Below are 21,309 nucleotides of genomic sequence, written 5' to 3'. Positions count from 1 at the left end.
CAAAAAAAATAAAGGGAACACTCAAACACCCTAGATCTGAATGAATGAAATATTCTCATTGAATACTTATTCTGTACAATGTTGAATGTGATGACAACAAAATCACACAAAAATCATCAATGGAAATCTAATTTATTAACCAATGGAGGCCTGGATTTGGAGTCATCCCCAAAATTAAAGTGAAAAAACACACTAGAGGCTGATCCAACTTTGATGTAATGTCCTTAAAACATGTCAAAATGAGGTTCAGTAGTGTGTGTGGCATCCACGTTCCTGTATGACCTCCCTACAACGCCTGGGCATGCTCCTGATGAGGTCCCAGACCTGGACTAAGGCATCTGCCAACTCCTGGACAGTCGGTGGTGCAACATGACATTAGCGGATGATGTCTCAGATGTGCTCAATCAGATTCAGGTCTGGGGAAGGGGCGGGCCAGTCCGTAGCTTCAATGCCTTCATCTTGCAGGAACTGCTGACAAACATGAGGTCTGGCATCGTCCTGCATTAGGAGGAACCCAGGGCCAACCGCACCAGCATATGGTCTCACAAGAGGTCTGAGGATCTTATCTCGGTACCTAATAGCAGTCAGGCTACCTCTGAGGAGCACATGGAAGGCTGTGCAGCCCTCAAAAGAAATGCCACCCCACACCATTACTGACCCATTGCCAAACCGGTCATGCTGAAGGATGTGGCAGGCAGCAGATCGCTCTCCACGGCATCTCCAGAATCCTGGTGTTCTGTGGCAAATGCCAAGCGTCCTGCTGGGTGTTGGGCTGTGAGCACAACCCCCATCTGTGGACGTTGGGTCCTCATATCTTGTATCTTTTAACTAGAGCAGTCGATGCAGCCCACTGTCATTGGAGTCTGGTCGGCTGGAGCCGTCGGCCAAAAGTACGGAAAATATACCCCTATGGGCGGGTTCACACCTGCGCCCGGACTCCATTTTCAGGTTTCCTTCTTCTGCTCAAGAAACTGGACAGGAGTCGGAAACTGGCAGTCCCTTTTCAAACCCATTCATTTGAATGGGTTTGCCAAGTGTCCGCCGTGAGCGTTTTGAAGTCTCCGCGGCGAAACCGTTTTTTTTTACTTAACCAGATACAGGTCAAGTCGGTCATGCAGGACTTCGTGTCCGGTTTAAAAAAGAAAAAAAAAACAAAAAAAAAAACGTTTCACCGCGGAGACTACAAAACGCTCACAGGCGGACACTGACTGCCAGGTTTCCGTCTCCTGTTGGCAGGAGACAGAAACCTGAAAGCGGAAGCCGGGGCACAGATGTGAACCCGCCCTAAGAGTGATATCCTAAAGATGTGTGAGAGAGTCCCCATGTGACATGAATATGTATTAGGGCCCCTTCACACAGCGTAAGCCACGCTCAGACACGTGTATACGTGTCTAAATGAGCGGTTTATGCCGTGTGAAGGGGCCCTTAATGTAGAACTGTAGAGATAAGTCAGTGAGGCTTTGTTGCTTGGTGTACTTATATATTTGAGGTTTTTATACAGAGCACATCTTAAAGGTTACGCTGTAATAACCTTGTGCTGCTAAGAGGGATTGTGTTGCCTTAAGGCAATTTGTTATTAACTATATGCCATTTCCCAAAACCACATAAGAATTCAGCATTTTCTATGTATGTGATTTTTCCTATGTTATTCCCATTTCTTTGCTGGTCTTACTTAATTGTGAATTTTCTTATAGGGACAACATCAGTAAAGGGTTTAGTGAGTTTTAGTTCAATAAAAGCTGTTTCGTAAGGTCAAGCATTTTATTCTGAGATATAGATTACTGTTTTCTTAATGTCGCCAGTGTATTTCCCATACCTTAGAATAATGATCCTGTTCCGTGGAAACTATATGTGCTACAGAAAAACTACAGCGTACACATTTTTGAAATCAGGACAAAAAAGCTGATTCAGAAAAGTACAAAGTCACCTGCGAAGATTACAAAAAATATTTTTGTAGACCAGTGCCTTTATCCTTCAGGTTACTTTATTACAATTTGCTTGCGCTTCAGTTATTTAACAAGCTCCATGGTGGATCTTTAGGAATGACCTTCTAGCAGTAACTTCATGGATTTCTTCCTTCCTTGTGACAGTCCATAAGGTTGGCTGTTCATTCCCTTCTGTGAAGCGTCCGATTCCTTACTTTTCAGTACAATTCCTACTCATCCCAGTAGTAGTAAGACATGAGGCAGCTGTCAGGGATCTGGTACACGTGATACTCTATAGGACAGGATTAGATGCTAGACTCTTAACTGGACAGTGCCTGTAGGCCTGAACGCTCCCACATATTCTGCATTTATGCTCAAGCTATAGAAAACATTTTATTTGTTTTTATGTGTATTTAGTGATATTTCTGCTCCTGCCTAGAAGTCTGTACACAGAGGATCCCTTTGTACTGTGCAGCATGAATTGGTTAAGGTAGAGAAGAATCACTGCAGGTTGGGTACTGTAGACTAACATATAAAGCTATAATACAGAGTAAAGGTAAGTTCACACAGAGTTTTTTGGTCAGGACTTTGAAAGCAATGGGAGCCGGTCAGTTCTTTTTTCCGGGAGCCGTTTCTTCCTCACGATTCGGCCTGAAGACACTCCCTCCTCTTGACTTGGCTCATTCATTGGGCCTAATCCAGAGTGGAATGCAGTGCACCGGCATTCAGTCGCATCTACCCATTTTTTTGGTCTGGAACCTGAGGCGGCCTCCACCTCAGATTCCAGACCAAAAATCCCCATGTGAACTTACCCTAAGGCTAAAGCCACACCTTGCGGAAAAGCAGCTTTTTTTTGTTGCAGTTTTTGATGCGGTTTTTTGAGCCAGGGGTAGTTTGAGCAGAAGGTAGAAGTATAAGAGCTTCCATTCAAATTCCCATTCCTTTTGTAGCCATTATTGGCTTTGGTTTAAAAGACCACAACAAAATCTGCAAAAAAAAAAAGCTGTGTTTCCACACCATGGGGTCTCAGCCTAACTTCATGGAATGCAGGTTTTTACTCCATTTTTTTTGTCATTCCCCTATTAAATATGGGAAATCGCTTGTAATTCTGAAGATAAAATAACCATTCTGCATTTTTCAAAAAAAATACAAGTTTGTTTTTCCCACAGCCCTTTTTTTTCTGTAATGTCTGGATGAGATTAACCAAATCCTCCTTCACCTTGGTGGTACGGTAAAATGCAGTGACCTTTCTGCTGTGTTTTTGCAGCAGCCATACACACTGCATTTACACAAAGTGGTTGTCCCAAGACTGCATAGATTATCTACAGGATAAGTGGGGGTCCCACAGCTGGAATAGCCACAAATGACATAGCCCTTGCCTGAAATATAGTGGTGTCAGAGCATTGTCTATTACTCCATTCAGTGGTAGCTGACTATCTTCAGAAGGTGTTGAATGAAGCGGCAGTGTGCATGCATGACCACTGCTCCATTCAGCAAGGGTCACCGGCCCCTTGTCCTCGTGATCAGTGGGTGTAACACTAGTTAGTCACTAGCATGCACCTATCACCTACACCGTGGAGAAGAACCAAGACACAATGTATATAAGAAACAAGTTTATACATGAACTTAGAGAGTTAATGTGTGGTCTATATGCTAGTCTACCTAATGCAGCCTGTGTTCACACCAGTCTTGTGCCTTTTTGGAGATGGAACTAGAAAGATTTATTCAGCTCATATTTTTTTACATCTGTTTGGGGGATGCAAACGGATGGTCATCTGCTTACGTAGACATCAATTTAAAAAACAAACACACAGATCAGTTTTGACGGACACAAAAACATAGTATACCCGCCAAAAAAAACAGATGGAAACTGATGACTAATCATTTACATAGGGTCAGTGTTAAATAAAAACTAATCAGTTACATAAAAACAGAAAAGTAGGACAAACTTCACTTTTTTGTCCCAAAAATGAACTAAAAGTACTGTATATACTCGAGTATAAGCCGAATTTTTCAGCACAGTTTTTGTGCTGAAAAAGCCCCCCTCGGCTTATACTCGAGTCTATGACCAGCCGCAATAGTAATGTATAGAATCTCCCATAAAATAGTGAGAAAAAAAAAGCTTTAAAAAAAAAAAAAAATACAATAAAAAAAATTAAGTAAATAAAAGTTGTAAATCACTCCTCTCCCTAGAATACATATAAAAATAGAAAATGACTGTGAAACACATACACATTAGGTATCCCTGTGTCTGACAGTGCCTGGTCTACTGAATATAGGGGATCTGCAGTGCTCCTGTTCTGTTGAGAAGGGGTTAATAGGAGCACTGCAGATACCCTATATTCAGCCAGGTTGAATTCCAAGTGGGGGAAAGGAAAAAAATAAATAAATAAAAAAATCAGTCCTCAAGCTCAGGGAAGGGGCAGACAGAGAACCAAAACACACCCTCCCCTTCCCCAGCAACTACTGCACCCAAAAATTCTGACCATTTTAATTTTTGAAACTTACCAGTAGCTGCTGCATCCCCCCCCCCCAGCTTATACTCTAGTCAATAAGTTTTTCCAGTTTTTGTGGTAAAATTAGGGGCCTCGGCTTATATTCGGGTCGGCTTATACTTGAGTATATACGGTAATCTATTTTTATTATACATTATAAATGGTCCTCGGTTTCCATATCAGTGTTTTGTATCCGTGAAACTGATCAGTTAAACTGATGATCAAAACGTGACGTGAACAGGCCCTTAGATGGTTTCAGTGACAGGCACCAATACATAAAAATGCTACAAGATGGATACAGCAATGGAGAAAAGTATTGTTCACATTGCAGGCCAGAAGACCGGAAAAGATGCATAATGGAAATGTGGTTTACATTACAAGGAAACTAAACAGGCGATTCTACTGTGTGTGTATACTATATATGTGTGTGTGTATATATTTTTTATGTAATGAAGTGACTGTGCAAATATAAGAAGCCCTGTTATGTATCCTGCGTTGAGGCCAATTATACTGTGCCAAAAATAGACCTTTATACCCGTATACCCAGGAGTGTTCACTCTCAGCAACATTTATTAAGGCTTATACAATCTTCACATCATACAAAAGGCCTAAAAAAATTAAGGTAAATCACAAAATGATGAGCGTCCATCTCACATGGGTTTCAGCATTTGGTACCAGTTGTGGCCAGAAGAAAAAGATCTTCAAAAACACACTGCAAACTGTATGTAAACTAAAGCACCACTATAATGGTGACAGTCTCCATGAGAACCTCTTCTACTCCCATCATCAATATGGATTGCAGTATTGATAGCAGATAAAGGGTCACTGCAGACGTTATAGAGGGCCTATGGTGTAATCTAGGATAATAACATAGAAGAACTAGGCGTTGTTTCTATACGTTGTCTAATAGGGCATTTAGTCTTAAAGGAGTTTTCCAAAAGCACATCTTGTGGGTCTGTAAGCCAGTCACATGGCTGCTTTCTTCCTCTCAGGAAGTGACATCTGCGTTCGTTGGTCACATGGCCATGCTCAGCTCAGTTTTTTTATTTTAATGGAACAGAGATATGGCGCCGCCATGTGATGAACGGACGTGATGCCACTTTGTGAGAAGAAGAAAGCAACCATGTTTTCACGTCCTGCACAACCCCTTTAATATACTGGCAACAAAAACACACAAGTACATTATAACATTTTTAAAAAATGATCAAAAAAGAAAATGCCAAAGAGCAGAAAATAAAAACCAAGTGTAAAACAGTCCTGCATTTTATCTGCAGAATACCATTAAGGTAAGTTCACATGGCAAATTTTGCAGCAGGACCCATCATGTAAAATCTAGCACAGCACCTTCCTGTCATTGGCAGACAGATTTCCTGCTCCCATTCACTTCAATGGGGGGTTCAGGACAAAGATCAGACTGGGCACTTATTTTTCCCCACTAGTTGATCTGCATCCCGTTGTAATGAATAGAGGGCAGATTTGACGGATTCCGCTTTGTGCAATTACACTTAGAAAGTGGAAATTATATAGGTATTACCTGAATGTCAATGTATGGTTCTGCTGACATGGATACCTAAAACTTAATAACCAAGTAGATGGCTGACATTTTTGTCAGGATCTGAGCTACATACATAAAACAGTTGTGACTGTGGTTGTGCTTTTGGTGGTGTTTGTCTGGGGATTTGAGCCGGTGCTCTGTGGTTCTTTGGATGATTCTCTTACCACTGAGCTGTTGGGATAGTGGTTGGGTCTCTACCACAGTGTCTATTGAGCTTGCTTTGTGTCTCGGTGGATGTGAGCTTCAGGTGTGTGTAATTGTCGTCAGCCTATCAGGTCTTTCCGGGGTCTGTATCGGGCTGACGGCTGGCTTCAGTCCTTGTCGGTTTTCGTGGTTACCAGCTAAGATTCTTGGCCCAGTCTAGAAGGAGAGTTTAGTTGGAGTTGTACGGCTTCTGGAGTGGAATTGGTAGTGGTGTGAGTTGTGTTCTGTATGAGAGTCTGTTTTCCCTCTTACTCCCCTACTCACACCCGGTCCTCTATTCCTGGCTGCCTGTCACTGTTTGGTATTAGTGAGTTTCTGTTTTGGGTTCCAGGTTTGTTTTGCCCCTGTCCTGTGATACCGTTCCTCACTCCTCCTCCCCTCGGTTCCTGTTGTATATTCATGGTTGTGCTGCACCTGTTAGTTCTCCAGTACGTCCCATCCTAGCTTGTACTTTGCTGCTGCACTTATCCATTCCCTAGGGGTGACTGCCTTTAGTTTCCCAGTCCCTAGCCGCTTTCAGCTCTCATCCTATCTGTCAGTAGGTCTTCACGTTTAGAGAGCGAGTAGTTGTTGGGGCCGAGCTTAGCTTGGGAACAGCTGACCAACACCCTCAGGCAGGACATAGTCAGCCATCGTAGTGCTAAGAACAGCTTACCCTACCCAGTTTCCCTAGAAGTGCTAGCATCGCTCAGAACCACAGTTTTCAGAGATCCACATAACCCTGACAATTTTCTAGTGTTGCCAGGACCCTGTCTATTCTTACAACAACAATACAGGCCATAAGCACTACTACAGAAGTGTGCCAACTATACAGCTCTTCTGCTATGTGTACAGAGTAATGGCACTGATCTGCTCCATTCTCTTTCCTTCACTTAAAGGGGTTGTCCCATTACAAGGATACTATCTATACTGCTTGTTAATGTGGATGTAAGACTTTTCCTGAATACATTGCTTCAGCAAAACTGCTTTGTTTGTCCAGTATCTTACTTTATTCAATTCATTGTTGACACAGCCCTTGACTTATCTGCTCAAAAGTCAAGTGATGTATCTGCTGCTCTCAGGGGGGAGGGAGGAGGGGCTCAGTGCAGGGAAGCGAGCCTGTGTATCTAGCTATTCCTGTGTCTACACCACATGTGACCTAGCTTGGGGGGAGGGGGTGTGTGGTATATATGCATGCATATATATCACCCCCCCATACAGCGGTCAGCAACTAATGGGAAGATGAGACTCCAAGGACTGTTATACTTTATATACATAACGTCTGAGATTTATATTTGGGAAGTATGTGAACGCTGGGGGACTGGTCTCACCATTCAAAGCGCTGTATGTCCGATGCCTAGCTGCATCAGGAGCGCGCACGCAGGGCCAGCAGCATAGAAGAGACGTCATCTCGCCGCTGGCTTTGCATATGTAACCCCGCCCACCAATGACGCAAGAAACCAGGAAGAAAGAAGATTTTACAGCAGCGAAGACTGGTGAGTATGCGACGTGGGAATACCCCTTTAAATATAATGTAAAGTATCAGTGGATTAGGGTGAGACACCCAGCCAGATGTACTGCAAGGAACTTCATAAGAAGGGCGGTAAAGTTAAATCTCATGTATTCTGAAAATGGTGTAGAATAAAAGCCATCTTTACGTATCTGGATGCACGTACTGTACGTGTGCCGCCTGGCTACACTAGCTTTTTGCAACCTACTAGCGAAGTGCAATGAATAGTGGTAAGGTATAGTTCATATACCTTCAGGCATGGTATCTGCATCCCAATCATGACTAAAATATATCTAATATTTATATTTATGTAATATATATTTCATTTTTACAAGATTTGTCACATACTACATACTAGTTCACACCCTCCAAAAAAAAAAAAAAAAAAGCCAGTTTTGCTTGAAATAACTTTGAAGTTTCGTTGGCAAAACACCAATTTTGTAGAAGAAAAATGTAATTCTATGTACCAAGACCATTGGCGTACTTGCTCATGGAGCAGTAGATGCCAATGAAGACCCCATTGTGTATAATCTTGCGTTCATTGGTGGTTGCATGAGGGGGTGTTTCAGCTTCAAGTGGCTACCGCTGAGTGAGCATGAACAGCAGAAACCCTTTCACTAAGCTAGAAGACGTATACGATCCAACCTTATGTGGTAACACAGGTCTGCCCAATACAGATCGCCTCCGTCCTGCAGTTTCATGCTCGTGTACATGTTTAATTACATTATTTCAGTCATTTCCAGCACAGAAAAGGGAAAAACTGACATTTCATCTCATGTCCATGTGAATGCTCACACTACTGGAGTATCTGTACAGCTTCCTTCACATCTGCGCTGCTTTTTGTTCTTCTCCGTTATAGAACCAGAACAACATTTAATACAATGGAAACAGTTCAAAGATTATCTATAATGGGGTCAGCTGGACTTCCATTCTGATGTCCGCCATTTTGTTTGCATGCAGCACTTTTCTATCTGCAATGTAAATGGATTCTGTGACAGATGTGAGTATCGCCTACCAATTGCATCATCTTTATTTACCCCGTCTGACTCCAGAATCTGCCAGGTCCCATTGGTTTTAGAGGACAACTACAGGTTAATAACATGAAAGTACCTAAAGACCATTGCAATAACCTGAGAGGACAGGTGAGGCCACACATCACATAAGTCTATGTACTTCACAAGCTACAAGTTCTTAGGCTGTATTCAGATGAAGTATTTAAACCTGTGCGCTGTTTTGCTGGGGCTAAAAACATGTACGTCACCTGTAAAACCTGAAATGCAAATCACAGCAAATACGCATGCATTTTATCCCAAAGCACTTCTAACCACACGTAGTCTGACAGGTATGTAAAGCTAAAGTTACACGTCACACACTCTCTCTATGTGGCTAATATCCAGGAAACTACACTTGTGTGCATGAGGCCTTAGCTCATCGGTTTGGGGCCAAAAAGACAGGTTTCTGGGCTTTTTAAAGACACTTTCTGCATGAATCCAAGCACAGACTGCAGACCACTACAACAAAGACAGGTTTCCATTTCATGCTGTTAGGGTTATCATTCGTACTGGGGAGTGAGAATACAAGTACATGAGAGAGTACACTAGAAGTATATATATTACTAATTCTACTAGGAAATTGTATAATGGACAGGATACAGACTGCTGTAACTGATGTCCTCAGACTACCTGTGCAAAATCCTGTCCGATTAAAGGGATTCTATCATTGGGGAAAGATGTTTTTAACTGAAGCAATGTTGGAATAGCCTTTATAAAGTCTATTCTACCCCTACACTTACTTTCCTTCTCCTCGCTGTCATTTGTCCAAACAAAACGTTTTATTCTCATACGTAAATGATGCTCAGGGAGCGTTCCCCTTGTGCTTCGAGCACACCCACCTCCAGCGCTGTTTTTTCACGCCCCCTGCATCTTGCATCTGCTTCTTGCTCCGTTGGCCATTTTTCTGGAGTACACTGGTGTAAGAAACTAAACAAAATGGGCCGACGGAGCATGCTTAGTGGGCTCTGCCTGAACTCCAAGTGGTAGAGCATACGATGCATGCTGTGCTCCCTGTGCATCATTTACATGAGAAGAAAACCTTATTTTGGACAAACCGCAGCAAGGAGAAGAAAAGTAAAGGTAGGAGTAGAATAGCCAAGTTTCCCCAATGATAGACTCCCTTTAAGAAAGTCATATTCCTAGAAAATTATACAGAAAAAAAAAAGAAAAAAAAAAGGTTGCCTTCATATTAGGGTATAGTAGGGTCCCATAGACATTTACCTTCAGTACAACTCTGAGGTTGTATATACCCATATTCCAGTTAGGTACGGAAGCCCTAAGCCAGCAGAGCAGCTCCAGCTCTGCAATACTAGTATTCTACCATTAAAGGGGCTCTATTATTAGATTTCCCAGTTTTTAGATAAGCATATGCGTGACTAGCCTTTAAAAAAGCTATTCAGGTGCTGGTAATTGTTTTTGAAGCCCCCCTACTCCGTGCACCCCCCTGCATCATAGCTTGTTTACGCCCTCCTCTCTTCTTTGATGTCCTCCTCCTTGCGATTCACTGCCTCCAGCCCGGCGGTTTTGATTGAAATCTGGCACATGCGCAGTAGTGCTCTCTCTGGAGTGCTACTGCACACTCTCTAGGGCCATTTTCCTGTAGAAAACATCGGTGACTGTACTGCACATGGGCAGCACGCTCGCGTAGTTCTCAGGGGAACTGAGCAGTTCTCTACACAAAAATGGCACGGAAGCCTGCACAGTAACACTCCAGAGGGAGCGCTACTGCGCAAGTGTGAGATTCCGATTGAAACCGCCGGGCTGGATGCGGAGAATCGCAAGGAGGAGGAAGTCAAAGAAGAGAGGAGGGCGTGAACAAGCTATGATACATGGGGTGCATGGTAGGACTGATTTGCATATACATTTTTACGGTAATTCAGTGAAACGGGGGCAGGGGGGGATTTTTAAAAACATTTAGCAGCACCTGAATAGCCTTTTCAGGCATATGTTTATCTAAAAAAACGGAAAATCTAATGATAGAGCCCCTTTAGAGAGTAAGTTAAAATCAGTCATGTGGCTGCCTTCATGAAAAGGGTTACCAGCATTATACAAGCAATGAATACCCCTTAGATTTTACTATTATAGAGGTGATTCTATAAGTAAACTCCAAAGTCATTTAGGAGGTACAGAGAACCGCACTCGTGCTGCGCTACAACGCTCGGCTGGGGTTAAGCCTCCAAATTCTAGCTGTCACAACAATTTCCACCCACATTTAACTTCTGTCATGAAATCACATTATCTTTTTTTATGTGAAGCAGAAAGAATATTCCGGCAACGCCTCAACATTCATCCCTTCCAAAAAATCAGAGAGCCAAACAAATGGTGCAGCGCGTGGAGCAGCAGAGAGGCGTGAATAAGCATCAGGGAAAGGGATAAAAAAAAAGAAAAAAAGAAAAAAAAAACTGGTATGTCATCTCAGAAAGTAAATGTGAGTGCAGAAAACGTGGTGTCAGCAATGTCTGCTCAGATTCCCCAACACACAAGCTGCTTAACCAAAGCTGAAAAGCAAATGTCACATGAAAAGGTGCGACACGAATGCAGATTTACCTTTCAGTGAATCATTTTCTGCTCTCATGATGTCGATCAGGGAGCTTTCCAGTGAATGCATGTCAAATGTTCGGGTGCGATCCTGCAAAAGAACACAATATACTTAGATGGAAGCCAAACTAGGGAAATAAACACTAAGCAAGAAGCATTGAGAAGTTTATAAACCCTGCACTTCAGAAGTCAATTGCTAACCAGTCTCTGCTTTGGGGAAAGTGGGTATGGTTTGTCTGTCTAGCCATCTGTGTACAGAATTTATCAAATATATCTAACAAGTTGCAATAATTGTTGCAATAATTGTTACAATCTCACTCCAAGTAAGTGGGTGGCGTAGAAAGTGAAGTGACATCTCAATTTACTATGCACCCGGTTTATCAAACATATGGCAACACCAAAACCGACTTAGAAGGGGTTATTCAGCTTTCTTACAACATGTTTTATTCATAGGATAAGGCATCAATTTTAGATCAGCAAGGACCTGACTAATGGGATCCCTGCAGATCAGCAGTTTCCATGTGCTGGCGTGCTCATGTTCTTTTAACAGTGGCCATAAAGAGTACGGACGTTACTAAAAGTATTGGGAGTGAGCATAACTGGGGCGTCCTGGTAATAGAAAATTCCTCCAATCTAAAATTGATGCCCAATCCTATAGATAAGAATTTTAAAAAGCTGAAAAACCCTTGGAAAATCCCCCATTACACGTTTAACAAGAAGAAAGTGACGAACATATCCTAAATGGAGAATATTATTTGATCACACCACTAAATCATTGAATTCAGGCGTTTCATTCAGTTCCATTGCCGCAGGTATAATATACAACCCCTAGCCATGCAGTCTGCCCCTAATACATATGTGACAACGGGTCGATCTAAAGAGCTCACCGAACACCAGTGTGGTAGTGTAATAGGATGCAAACATCGCAACAAGTCCGTTTGTGACAGATCTTTCCTCCTCGATATTTCGCCATCATGTATGACTGGTATTAGTGAAAAGTGGAAGTTTTTAGGAACCACAGTAGCTTAGCCAAGAAGTGGCAGACCACAAAGAGTTACAGAGCGGGGTCACCAAGTGCTACAAATAAGTCGGCAACGCTCTGCTGACCCAATGGGGTACTTGGTTTTGCTGGAGGTCACCACGTATGTGAACAAAGCCTACAACAAACAGTTACCAAAGGAGAAGGAGACAGCATTGCTTGTCTGACATAAAGACTGTGATGAATCTCATATAGATATAGATATAGATATATATATATATCACACAGTATATATCTTACAAATGAGTAAAATCAAGCTGCCATCTCGGCACATGACCGCCTAACCAGGAAAGTAAGAAGAGATGGAGCCCAACGTAGACTGGAGTGGCAGCTTTCCAGCGGAGACTCAGAGGGGTGAGGATTTATTATTTTACCACCAGCAGGGTAATTTTTCCCCCTTTTGCCAACAGCTAATCCTTTTATGCATCAGCAACAGGAGACCTTCACCACATTTACAACATATCATTATGGATACATGTAAACCAGGTGGAAATGCAGCAGACTTTGCGTGCAGATAGACAGAATGTGGATTTCAGCCCCTGTAGAGCACAAAATAAGAACCATACAAAATTCACAAGAATGGATTATTTCCACCCCAAGTGGATTTATCCTAAAAAGCTCACAGACGCAGACTGATCCACAGACCTATTCAGTGGACTCTATAGTTTCCATTTATCATAAATGTCTATTAGCAAAGACTTCACATTAGGGGAGATTTATGAAAACTGGTTGTAAAAGGAAAGTGGACGAGTTGCCCATGGACGCCTATAAGATTACGCCTCTCTATGAAAAAATGCAGCCCAATTGGTTACCAAGCAGAACTATTTCAGGTTTCTCTCACACCACTTTTGATCAATCCCACCGTTTTACCTTTTCCAAAAGCATGGTACAGATCGTGAAAATTGTACATGATGTTACTGGGAACAGTTCGGTCAGACATCAAACCTTAACTTATTACAGGCGTGAGGCCATGTCTACAGGACGCTCCTAGACCATGTGGCAGGTTGTCATCCATCAGAAAGCAAGGCAGGGAAACCCTGGATGAGATCTCATGTCTGTTATTTCCTGAGGTCTAGGGAAACAGGAAGCAAGCAGGAGAGAAGAGGCCTACAGAATATGTGGGGGAAGGGAAAAACCCAATAATCTACCTCTACAGTTTACGCTAGGTTCACACCTGCGTTCATGTCTCCGTTCTATGGTTTCCGTCTTCTGCATGGCAGAAGACGGAAACCATAGACCGGGTCCGGCCGTGAGCGTTTTAGGCTCTCCGCCGCGAAACCGGATTTTTTAATCCGGACACAGAGTACTGCATGTCCGACTCTGTGTCCGGATTATAAAACCCGGTTTCGCGGCGGAGAGCGCAAAACGCTCACCGCCGCTCACGGCCAGACAGCTTTCTCACCCATTCAAATGAATGGGTGAGAAAGTCTCCTACAGGCTTCCGTCTCCTGCATCTGTTTTATGCAGGAAACGGAAACCTGCAATAAGGACAGATGAACGCAGATATGAACGAGCCCTTAGTTGTGGTCTATTAAAGGTACAATAAAGCTAGAAATGAGCGATATAAGGGATCATCCTACCACGATTTGTGGGGGGACAACTCTGTACTAGAAGACAAGGACTACAAGGCAACTTTTCCCGTAGCTCCCATTGCCCGACCAAAGATTGCTGGACCACCCTAACTAGTGCAAATGAGTAGAGTCTCACTGTATTCCTGATGATGCTGCAACTGCAACTTCTACTTGTCACAAACAAAAAAAAAAAAATCCAGCAGTGCTGAATCATTTTGTGGTAGAAGTCACAGCAGCTTCAGGGTTGCAATGAGACTCCAATCATTTAGACGGTAAAGGAGTCATACGCTTAGTTCTCACGTGAATACCATGTGGTGTAATTTGGTCCAGAAAAAAAAATGCTTCCTAATTAGGAAGCGGTTTTTGGACCTTGAGGCGTTTTTTGGTAAAAACTGCTTCAGAAAACGCCAGGTGGTTTTTCCCTCCTGGACAGTGAATGGACCTTAAAAAAAACAAAACACGTTGCAGTTTTTGGGCACGTTTTTTGGCAGACGCAACGCGGTTTCCGCCTCCCATTCACTTGTATTGACTTCCTGAGGCGGAATCCTCCTCCAGAAGGGTCATGTTGCTTCTTTTTCCGCTAGCAGAAAAACGAACGCTAGCAGTCTCCATAGACCACCATTGTGAGGGGGCGGATTATGACGTGGATTCCACACCATAATCCGCCCCCTCTGTGCCCGTGTGAACGGGCCCACAGGCAACATGGTGGGGTCATTCCATATCAAGTGATCCAAATAGGAATATTTTTTTTACCTGATGTCTTTAGATTTTTTTTATTTTTATTTTTTAAGTACAACTTAAGTTAATTACAAATAAAAAGTTTTGAATTTTTTTCTTCATCAGTTAATTTTTTATAGACTTCTAAAGTTTTGAAAAAGTGTGAATTTTGTCCTGGTATGGCTTTACATTTTTTAACATATCTTGGGCTAGAATTAAGATAAATAGGTGGGAGAGGCATCATTTTTCTCAGAGTGGTACCGGCTTTCATTTGATATGTCACAAGACGATGTTTCTTTATATTTTGTTTTGGAGAAATCAAATTCAAAATTTTGATGCGCAATTGCGAAAAAAACGTATGTTTTAAAATTGTGAAAAAATGCATTTGTGTTACTTGTGTTCTTGGTTATATTTGTACAGGTTTTCAACTTGGGACCAAATTGGGATCAATTTTTTTAAAAAAAAATTTTTAAGCCTTGAATCATCTGATTTTATGTTTGTGTGAGCTTCTTCCTTTTTTCTTTTCAAATGACAACTTGATGAATTCAACATTTATATGCAACAATAAAGAGAAACAAAAAACAAATACTGTAAGTGCCAGAACAAATACATCTTATCAGAACACAACTTGTTCAGCATTTTCAACCTGAATGCATTGAACAAACCGAAAGAAAAAAGCTGCTCATATCCTCAAGTGCGATTTTCTAAATAGTCTCATCCTAATTATATGTTAACAAGAGTACAAGAACCAATATTTCTAACACCTATTTCTACATGTAACAATTGTTTTTTATTATAGCACTAAACATGTAATTTATTAGGAAAAATAGTCCAGTAGATAAATCCTCATTCTATAAAATATGAACTAATCAAACAATTAATAGGACATTTCTAAACTACTGGCCTTTTATCATCAATTTGTCCTTTCTAGTGAGTGAAATGTAATCTTGTCCATAAGCGCTTACTAGCAATGGCCATTTCCTTTTGTGTCAAAGAGTATGTACGGCCTGTCACGGTGTTAGGCTCCACCTGAGTTAATATCTGATTTTTGTTGACTTGTAAAATGTCTGGTTTTCTTGGATACAAAAAGGATGGTGCTGGACCAGAAGGATGCAAAAAAGTCAATTTTATTGTCTTCATTTTCACAATCTTTGGAGAGTACAGTAGCCAGCCACCAGCGCCGATCATATTCACAGGTCACATAACCAGTTATGTCATCCATTGCCAATCTTGTGCCGCCTTCTACCACTTCATGGACTTCACTGTCATTTTAGACCACAGGCTGAACAGATCTGAATTCAAGATTTTCGGAATGACACTGTAATAGTTATATTTTAAAATATTATCCCATCGCGATCCCAACTTGAATTTTGGTACAGATGTGGCTAAGGGCATAGCAGGCCCATGTGCATTTTTTTGATATTTTTAAATAAAACGTTTTTTTTTCGGAAATGAGTTTTAAAATTTTGCGCTCACATGGGTAAAATATTAACAAAGATACTCTTGTGACATATTTGGTGAAAGCCTGTATAGTTCTGAGTAGAATGGTGTTTATTTTGTTTCTCTATCTTTTTTCTAGCCTAAGTTATGAGGAGAAATGTAAAGGCAGGCAACACAGAAATTCGCACTTTCTGAACTTTGAAAATCAATTAAAAAATCAAAAAAAATTTCTAGAATTTTTTTTTCTTCACATTTTGCATTCTCTGACACACTATTACCAAATGACAAAATCTCAAAAGAATTAAAAATATAGAGGGAAAAATCATTGGTTCACTTGACACGGAATGACCCGGTGATCTTTGGTGGGAGTCAAGCCCAAAGGTATCAGGTAGCCTTGGCCTTAACGTTTTATGGCTTCTACTGGACATAATAGTTATAAAACAGCTATACATAGCCTAACATTGGTGAATTTAATATGTGGGGTGAATCTAAGGTGTTTACAAAGGGTAGAGAAGCAGAGATTAAAAATCTGTATACCAAAGTCATCAAGTATTGAACTAAGCCACTTGTATGAGAAGTAATAAGGAAGAAAAAGCAAACCAGGTTGCACAAGATTTTTCTTCCCAGAAAGAAGATTCTCCGGCTGCCGATCTAGCAGACATTCAGGGATTGAGCAACATAGGCACTCATGTCCTGGTTTGAGGCCAAGCCCTATTTATGTCCATTGCCAGGTAGACTCTTCCCTAAGCAGCTTTATAACTGGGATAAAGCAATACAGACAGCACTAAAGATGATCTGACAGCCCATAGACTACAATAGACATATACATTCACCAAAGGCAAACCTCAAACATAGGAGATGGATTCCATCCCAGCAATAAGCCATTTCTACACAAGGCAAATATAAGAGAAAACTTCCATAGCAACCTCCTTTATTCCACTGCTTTTTATACAGTACATTATGACCTATTTAAAAATGAAAATACAATGGGAAAACTGTATATGAACCCCACCCTTCTAAAACAGGGAGATGCCATAGATTTCTCCAAGAAAGGATTAGACAATGTCATAGACTCTCCAAACCATGAACCACAGATCCCAGAAGTCTACGGATCATTCGCCAGAGACTACAATCTACATGATGCCATGTGAGCGGCTGCTCAACAAGTGCGACAGGCTAGTACATGAAGCCAATATCTGTCGGCAAAGTATTAGCCTCTTTCCCCCTCCCCACTTATCTGAACAGTTCACAGACCCCTCCTAGACCTGTCTAAACCTGTTGCGAATTAGACAGTGGATTCAATTTCAATCTGCATAAAATATTTCCTACTAAAATACTAGTCATAAGTGAAGAAGAAACATGGCGCTAGATAGTGAAAGGATTTTCATTGTATACTGAAAAAGTTATGGAATATTCTTAACATGTCAGCATCATATTCTGCAGATTCTCAATGGTGTACAAAGAAAAGGGGCGACTTCTCACCACTTGCAGTCTATGAACAGAAACCTTAGTGGAGTGGGGAGGAGTGCGGACCTCCAGTCTTGCAGTCACCACTTCTTCTGTATCTGTAAGTCTAATTTCACACAGGGCTCCTGGACTGTGGGATCCTTATGGATTGCTGGATACGCATGGGCAGGGTTTGACTCCTGCAGGTAGAGAGGTTGACCTTTTGGTTGGACCAAAGCTCTTTTGTTAAAGACGTTTTCTTGGGGGCAAGTCCCGATGCCACTTTACAGGCCTATGACATCATGTTCATGTATTACATTGGCTATTTACAGCTTTGTTCCCTTCCAGTGAATGGGGCTGAGCTGCACTACTAAGCCCAGCCCCTACATGTAGTAGATGGAGGCTGCAGCACTTAAAAGGGGTATTCCCACATCGCGTACTCACCAGTCTTCACTACTGTAAAATCTTATTTCTTCCTGGTTTCTTGCATCATTTGGTGGGCGGGGTTTCACATGCAACCTGCAGTTTAGCCCTGCCCCTAAATTAGCATGTAGCTCCGCCCACCCATATTGGACTATAAAGTACAGGCAGCAGCAATTCCATTCTGTGTTACATACAGAGACTGCCGGTCTCTGCCATAATGAACACAACTGAATTAGCTAGCCTGATAACTGGGAGAACAGAAGAAATGAAAGCAGTTCCCCTCCCCTATCTGACAGCAGGGAGCTAGGTCACGTGGTGTAGACACAGGAATAGCTAGATACACAGGCTCGCTCCTGTGCACTTAGCCCCTCCTCCCTCCCCCCTGAGAGCAGGCAGATATATCACTTGACTTTTGAGGAGATAAGTCAAGGGCTGTGTCAACAATGAATTTAATAAAGTAAGATAGTGGACAAAAAGCAATTTTGCTGAAGCAATGTATTTAGGAAAAGTCTTACATCCACATTAACCAGCAATATAGATAGGATCCTTGTGATGGGACAACTCCTTTAACTGGATGTCTTTTCAGGCTGGTTGGTGGCGGTCCCAGACGGCGATTGAATATTATAATCCCAAAAAGACCCTTTAATGGTTATGTTTGATTTCTGCATTAGGCAAGTTACTGAAGAAGACAAGCCAAGGGCAGTTCTAGTCTAAACATCATTGTGTATTTGTTGCTGCGAGTTGATGACCTCATGAGACAGCGATCCTATTCCCGTTCTTGCCACATTGTCTATAATTTATTAGGTAAGCTACTTAATAAAAGCACTGACCTGATACAGGCAACTCCATCCCATATAATCTGTCCAGCCTGTGACATTTTGACCTTGAGCCCATTAATACTAATTTTACCAATAGTTTTTTCCCCCCACAAATTTAACATTATTTTTGCATATAAGCCTCACATCTACAGAATGAAACAATAGAGATATATCATATGCAACACAAATGCCATAATGTCCGCTGCTGCATGCACACACAGCCCAAGAAGTGGTCTCTATTTCCATCCTATGTGAATAATTCACATGCGGTAACACAACGTAGTCCACTTAAAGGGGTATTCCCACAATAATCAGATTTCATAGAAAAGTTACAAAATGTCACCTATAGAAAGCACTTAGCAACAGTGTATATGTCATTAGAAAAAGTCCAATTAAAGGGGTTGTCCCATCTCAAGGATCCTATCTATACAGCTAGCAAATGTGGATGTAAGGGCTCGTTCACACGGGTGCAAGAGGGGCCGATTTTAGCGTTGAATCCACCCCCTCACAATAGGGGTCTATGTAGACCGCTAGCTTACTTTTTTCTGTGAGTGGCATGTTCCCGCTCACGGAAAAAAGAAGCGAGCTGCCCTTTCTTCAGGTGGGTTCCGCAGCTGATTCAGCCCCAGTGTCCACCTCGCAGCAGCACCCTCCGAAATAGGCCCATTCATTTGGGCCTACTCCATAGTAGGAAGCTGTGACAGTCGTGGCAGGCACATTTTGGCCCTATTCTAACGCGCCTTCCCGCTTCAAAATCAGGACCAAAATACACCATCCCGCACCCCATGTGAACTAGCCCTAAGACTTTTCCTAAATACATTGCTTCATCAAAACTGCTTTATTTGGCTACTATGAGATTCTTCACTTCATTGTTTACACTGCGTTTCCATAACCACGGACCTAGGGATGGTCCTATCTCTCCACCCAGGACAAGTGAGGATCAGGGGAGCTGAGTGCTGGGAGCGAGCTTGTATTTCTGAGCAGTTTATCTCCTGCTCTTCCAGTTATTAGTCTGGTAATCGAATTTTGGTGATAAGGGCTGAGACAGGGAGTCCATTACCTCTGTATGTAACACAGACCTAAAACTGAGTATATTGCAAGCTGACTCTTGGTCCTGTAGCATGTAAATTTGGGATTCTCATCACCTATCAAATCCAACTCTACTACATCAGCTTCATATTGTGCATCTTACAGTGATAATGTGCTAATTTATTTACAACCATCCCTTATTACTGACTGCAAACATGTACTGCTATGAAGAGAGATAGCAGAGCTGGCTTTGTGTGTGAGACAGCAAGTCAAATCCCGCCCACCAATTTACTGAGAAAACCAGGAAATGAACAGAGCACACAGCCTGCAAGTTGGTGAACAGGCAAGTTAGGAATACCTCTTTAAGTACCCCTATCCCTACCACTGTCTGAGCACTGTTGTCAATGGGTACGACCTGTAGTCCTTCATTCAGGACAAGAATGCCCAATTTGCGTCTTTTACTTTATTATAGCTTATTAGGTCCAGGTCAGGTTTCTGCTGGATTTGAGAAAAGTCCACTGTGCAGGACTTTTGTCTCCACCAATTTTAGACAGAATCTGCAGCAGTTTCCTACGGAGATGTGAACCTAGACATATAGACATGAATTCCAAATGCATGCATGTATGTATGTATGAAAGGCAGCACAGATGCCCACTGCAAGCGATGGCACAATATTCATGCAGATTTCAGCATGGAATATGGACAGAAAGTCACATAAGAATTCCACAAAACTTTAAAGGGAATTGCAGGGTAATGATATTATAGCCTATCCTTAGAATAGGTCATACATATATCAGTGAAGGGCTCTGTGCCCTGTATAGCTTGGGCCAGCAGTTAGCCCCATAATATTGGTAGTCATTGACAATCCCTTTAACCCTTTCCCGACATTCACCGTAATAGTACGGTGCATACCGGGTGTGTAACTATGGCGACCGCCCAGGAGCCAGGCAGCCGCCATAGCCGCCGAGTATCTACTGCTTTACAATAAACAACCGGCGCTAATGTCTCCGAACGGTCCCCGGACCGATCGGAGGCATTAACTCCTCCAGTGCCATGGTCAGAGGCGCCATTTTCCCGGTGCGCATAGGTGCCACCATTTTCTTTGTGATCACCGCCACCCAGAGTAAGCTCCGAGGCCGGCGTCACGTTACTATGACAGCCGGGATCCTTATGAAGGCTCCCCGGCTTGTCATTACATTGCTTCTATTGCAGGCTATGCTACATAACCTGAAATAGAAGTGCCGATATTTTTCAATGTATTAGCATTGTAATGCATTGCATTAGTGATCAGACCCCCTGGGGTTCAAGACTCTTGGGGGTCTAATAAATGCAAAAAAAAAAAAAAAAATTTTTAATAAGTATTAAAAATTCAAAATCACCCTCCTTTCCCTAGAACACATATAAAAGTAGTTAAATACTGTGAAACACATACATGTTAGGTATCCCTGTGTCCGAAATCGCCCGCTCTACAAATCTATAAAAATATTTTTCCTGTTCGGTAAACGCCGTAGCGGGAAAAATAGTCAAAAGTGCCAAACTGCTGTTTTTTCACTGTTTTGATTCTGATA

At 42.1% G+C, this 21,309-nt stretch overlaps 1 protein-coding gene across 2 annotated transcripts in view; it reads right to left on the bottom strand.

Moving 5' to 3' along the window:
* The window catches only part of CPEB4 (cytoplasmic polyadenylation element binding protein 4), a 56,817-nt gene that overhangs the window by 22,952 nt on the left and 12,556 nt on the right, over window positions 1-21,309 (bottom strand). For both annotated transcript variants that reach the window (XM_075274720.1, XM_075274718.1), the window contains exon 3: window positions 11,268-11,349. In XM_075274720.1, coding sequence (XP_075130821.1) covers window positions 11,268-11,349 — 82 coding nt within the window. The remainder of the gene's footprint in view (window positions 1-11,267; window positions 11,350-21,309) is intronic.

Source organism: Leptodactylus fuscus, chromosome 5, assembly GCF_031893055.1.
Source record: "Leptodactylus fuscus isolate aLepFus1 chromosome 5, aLepFus1.hap2, whole genome shotgun sequence".
Classification (NCBI taxonomy): Eukaryota; Metazoa; Chordata; class Amphibia; order Anura; family Leptodactylidae; genus Leptodactylus; species Leptodactylus fuscus.
This window is presented reverse-complemented; position numbering and strand designations above follow the sequence as displayed.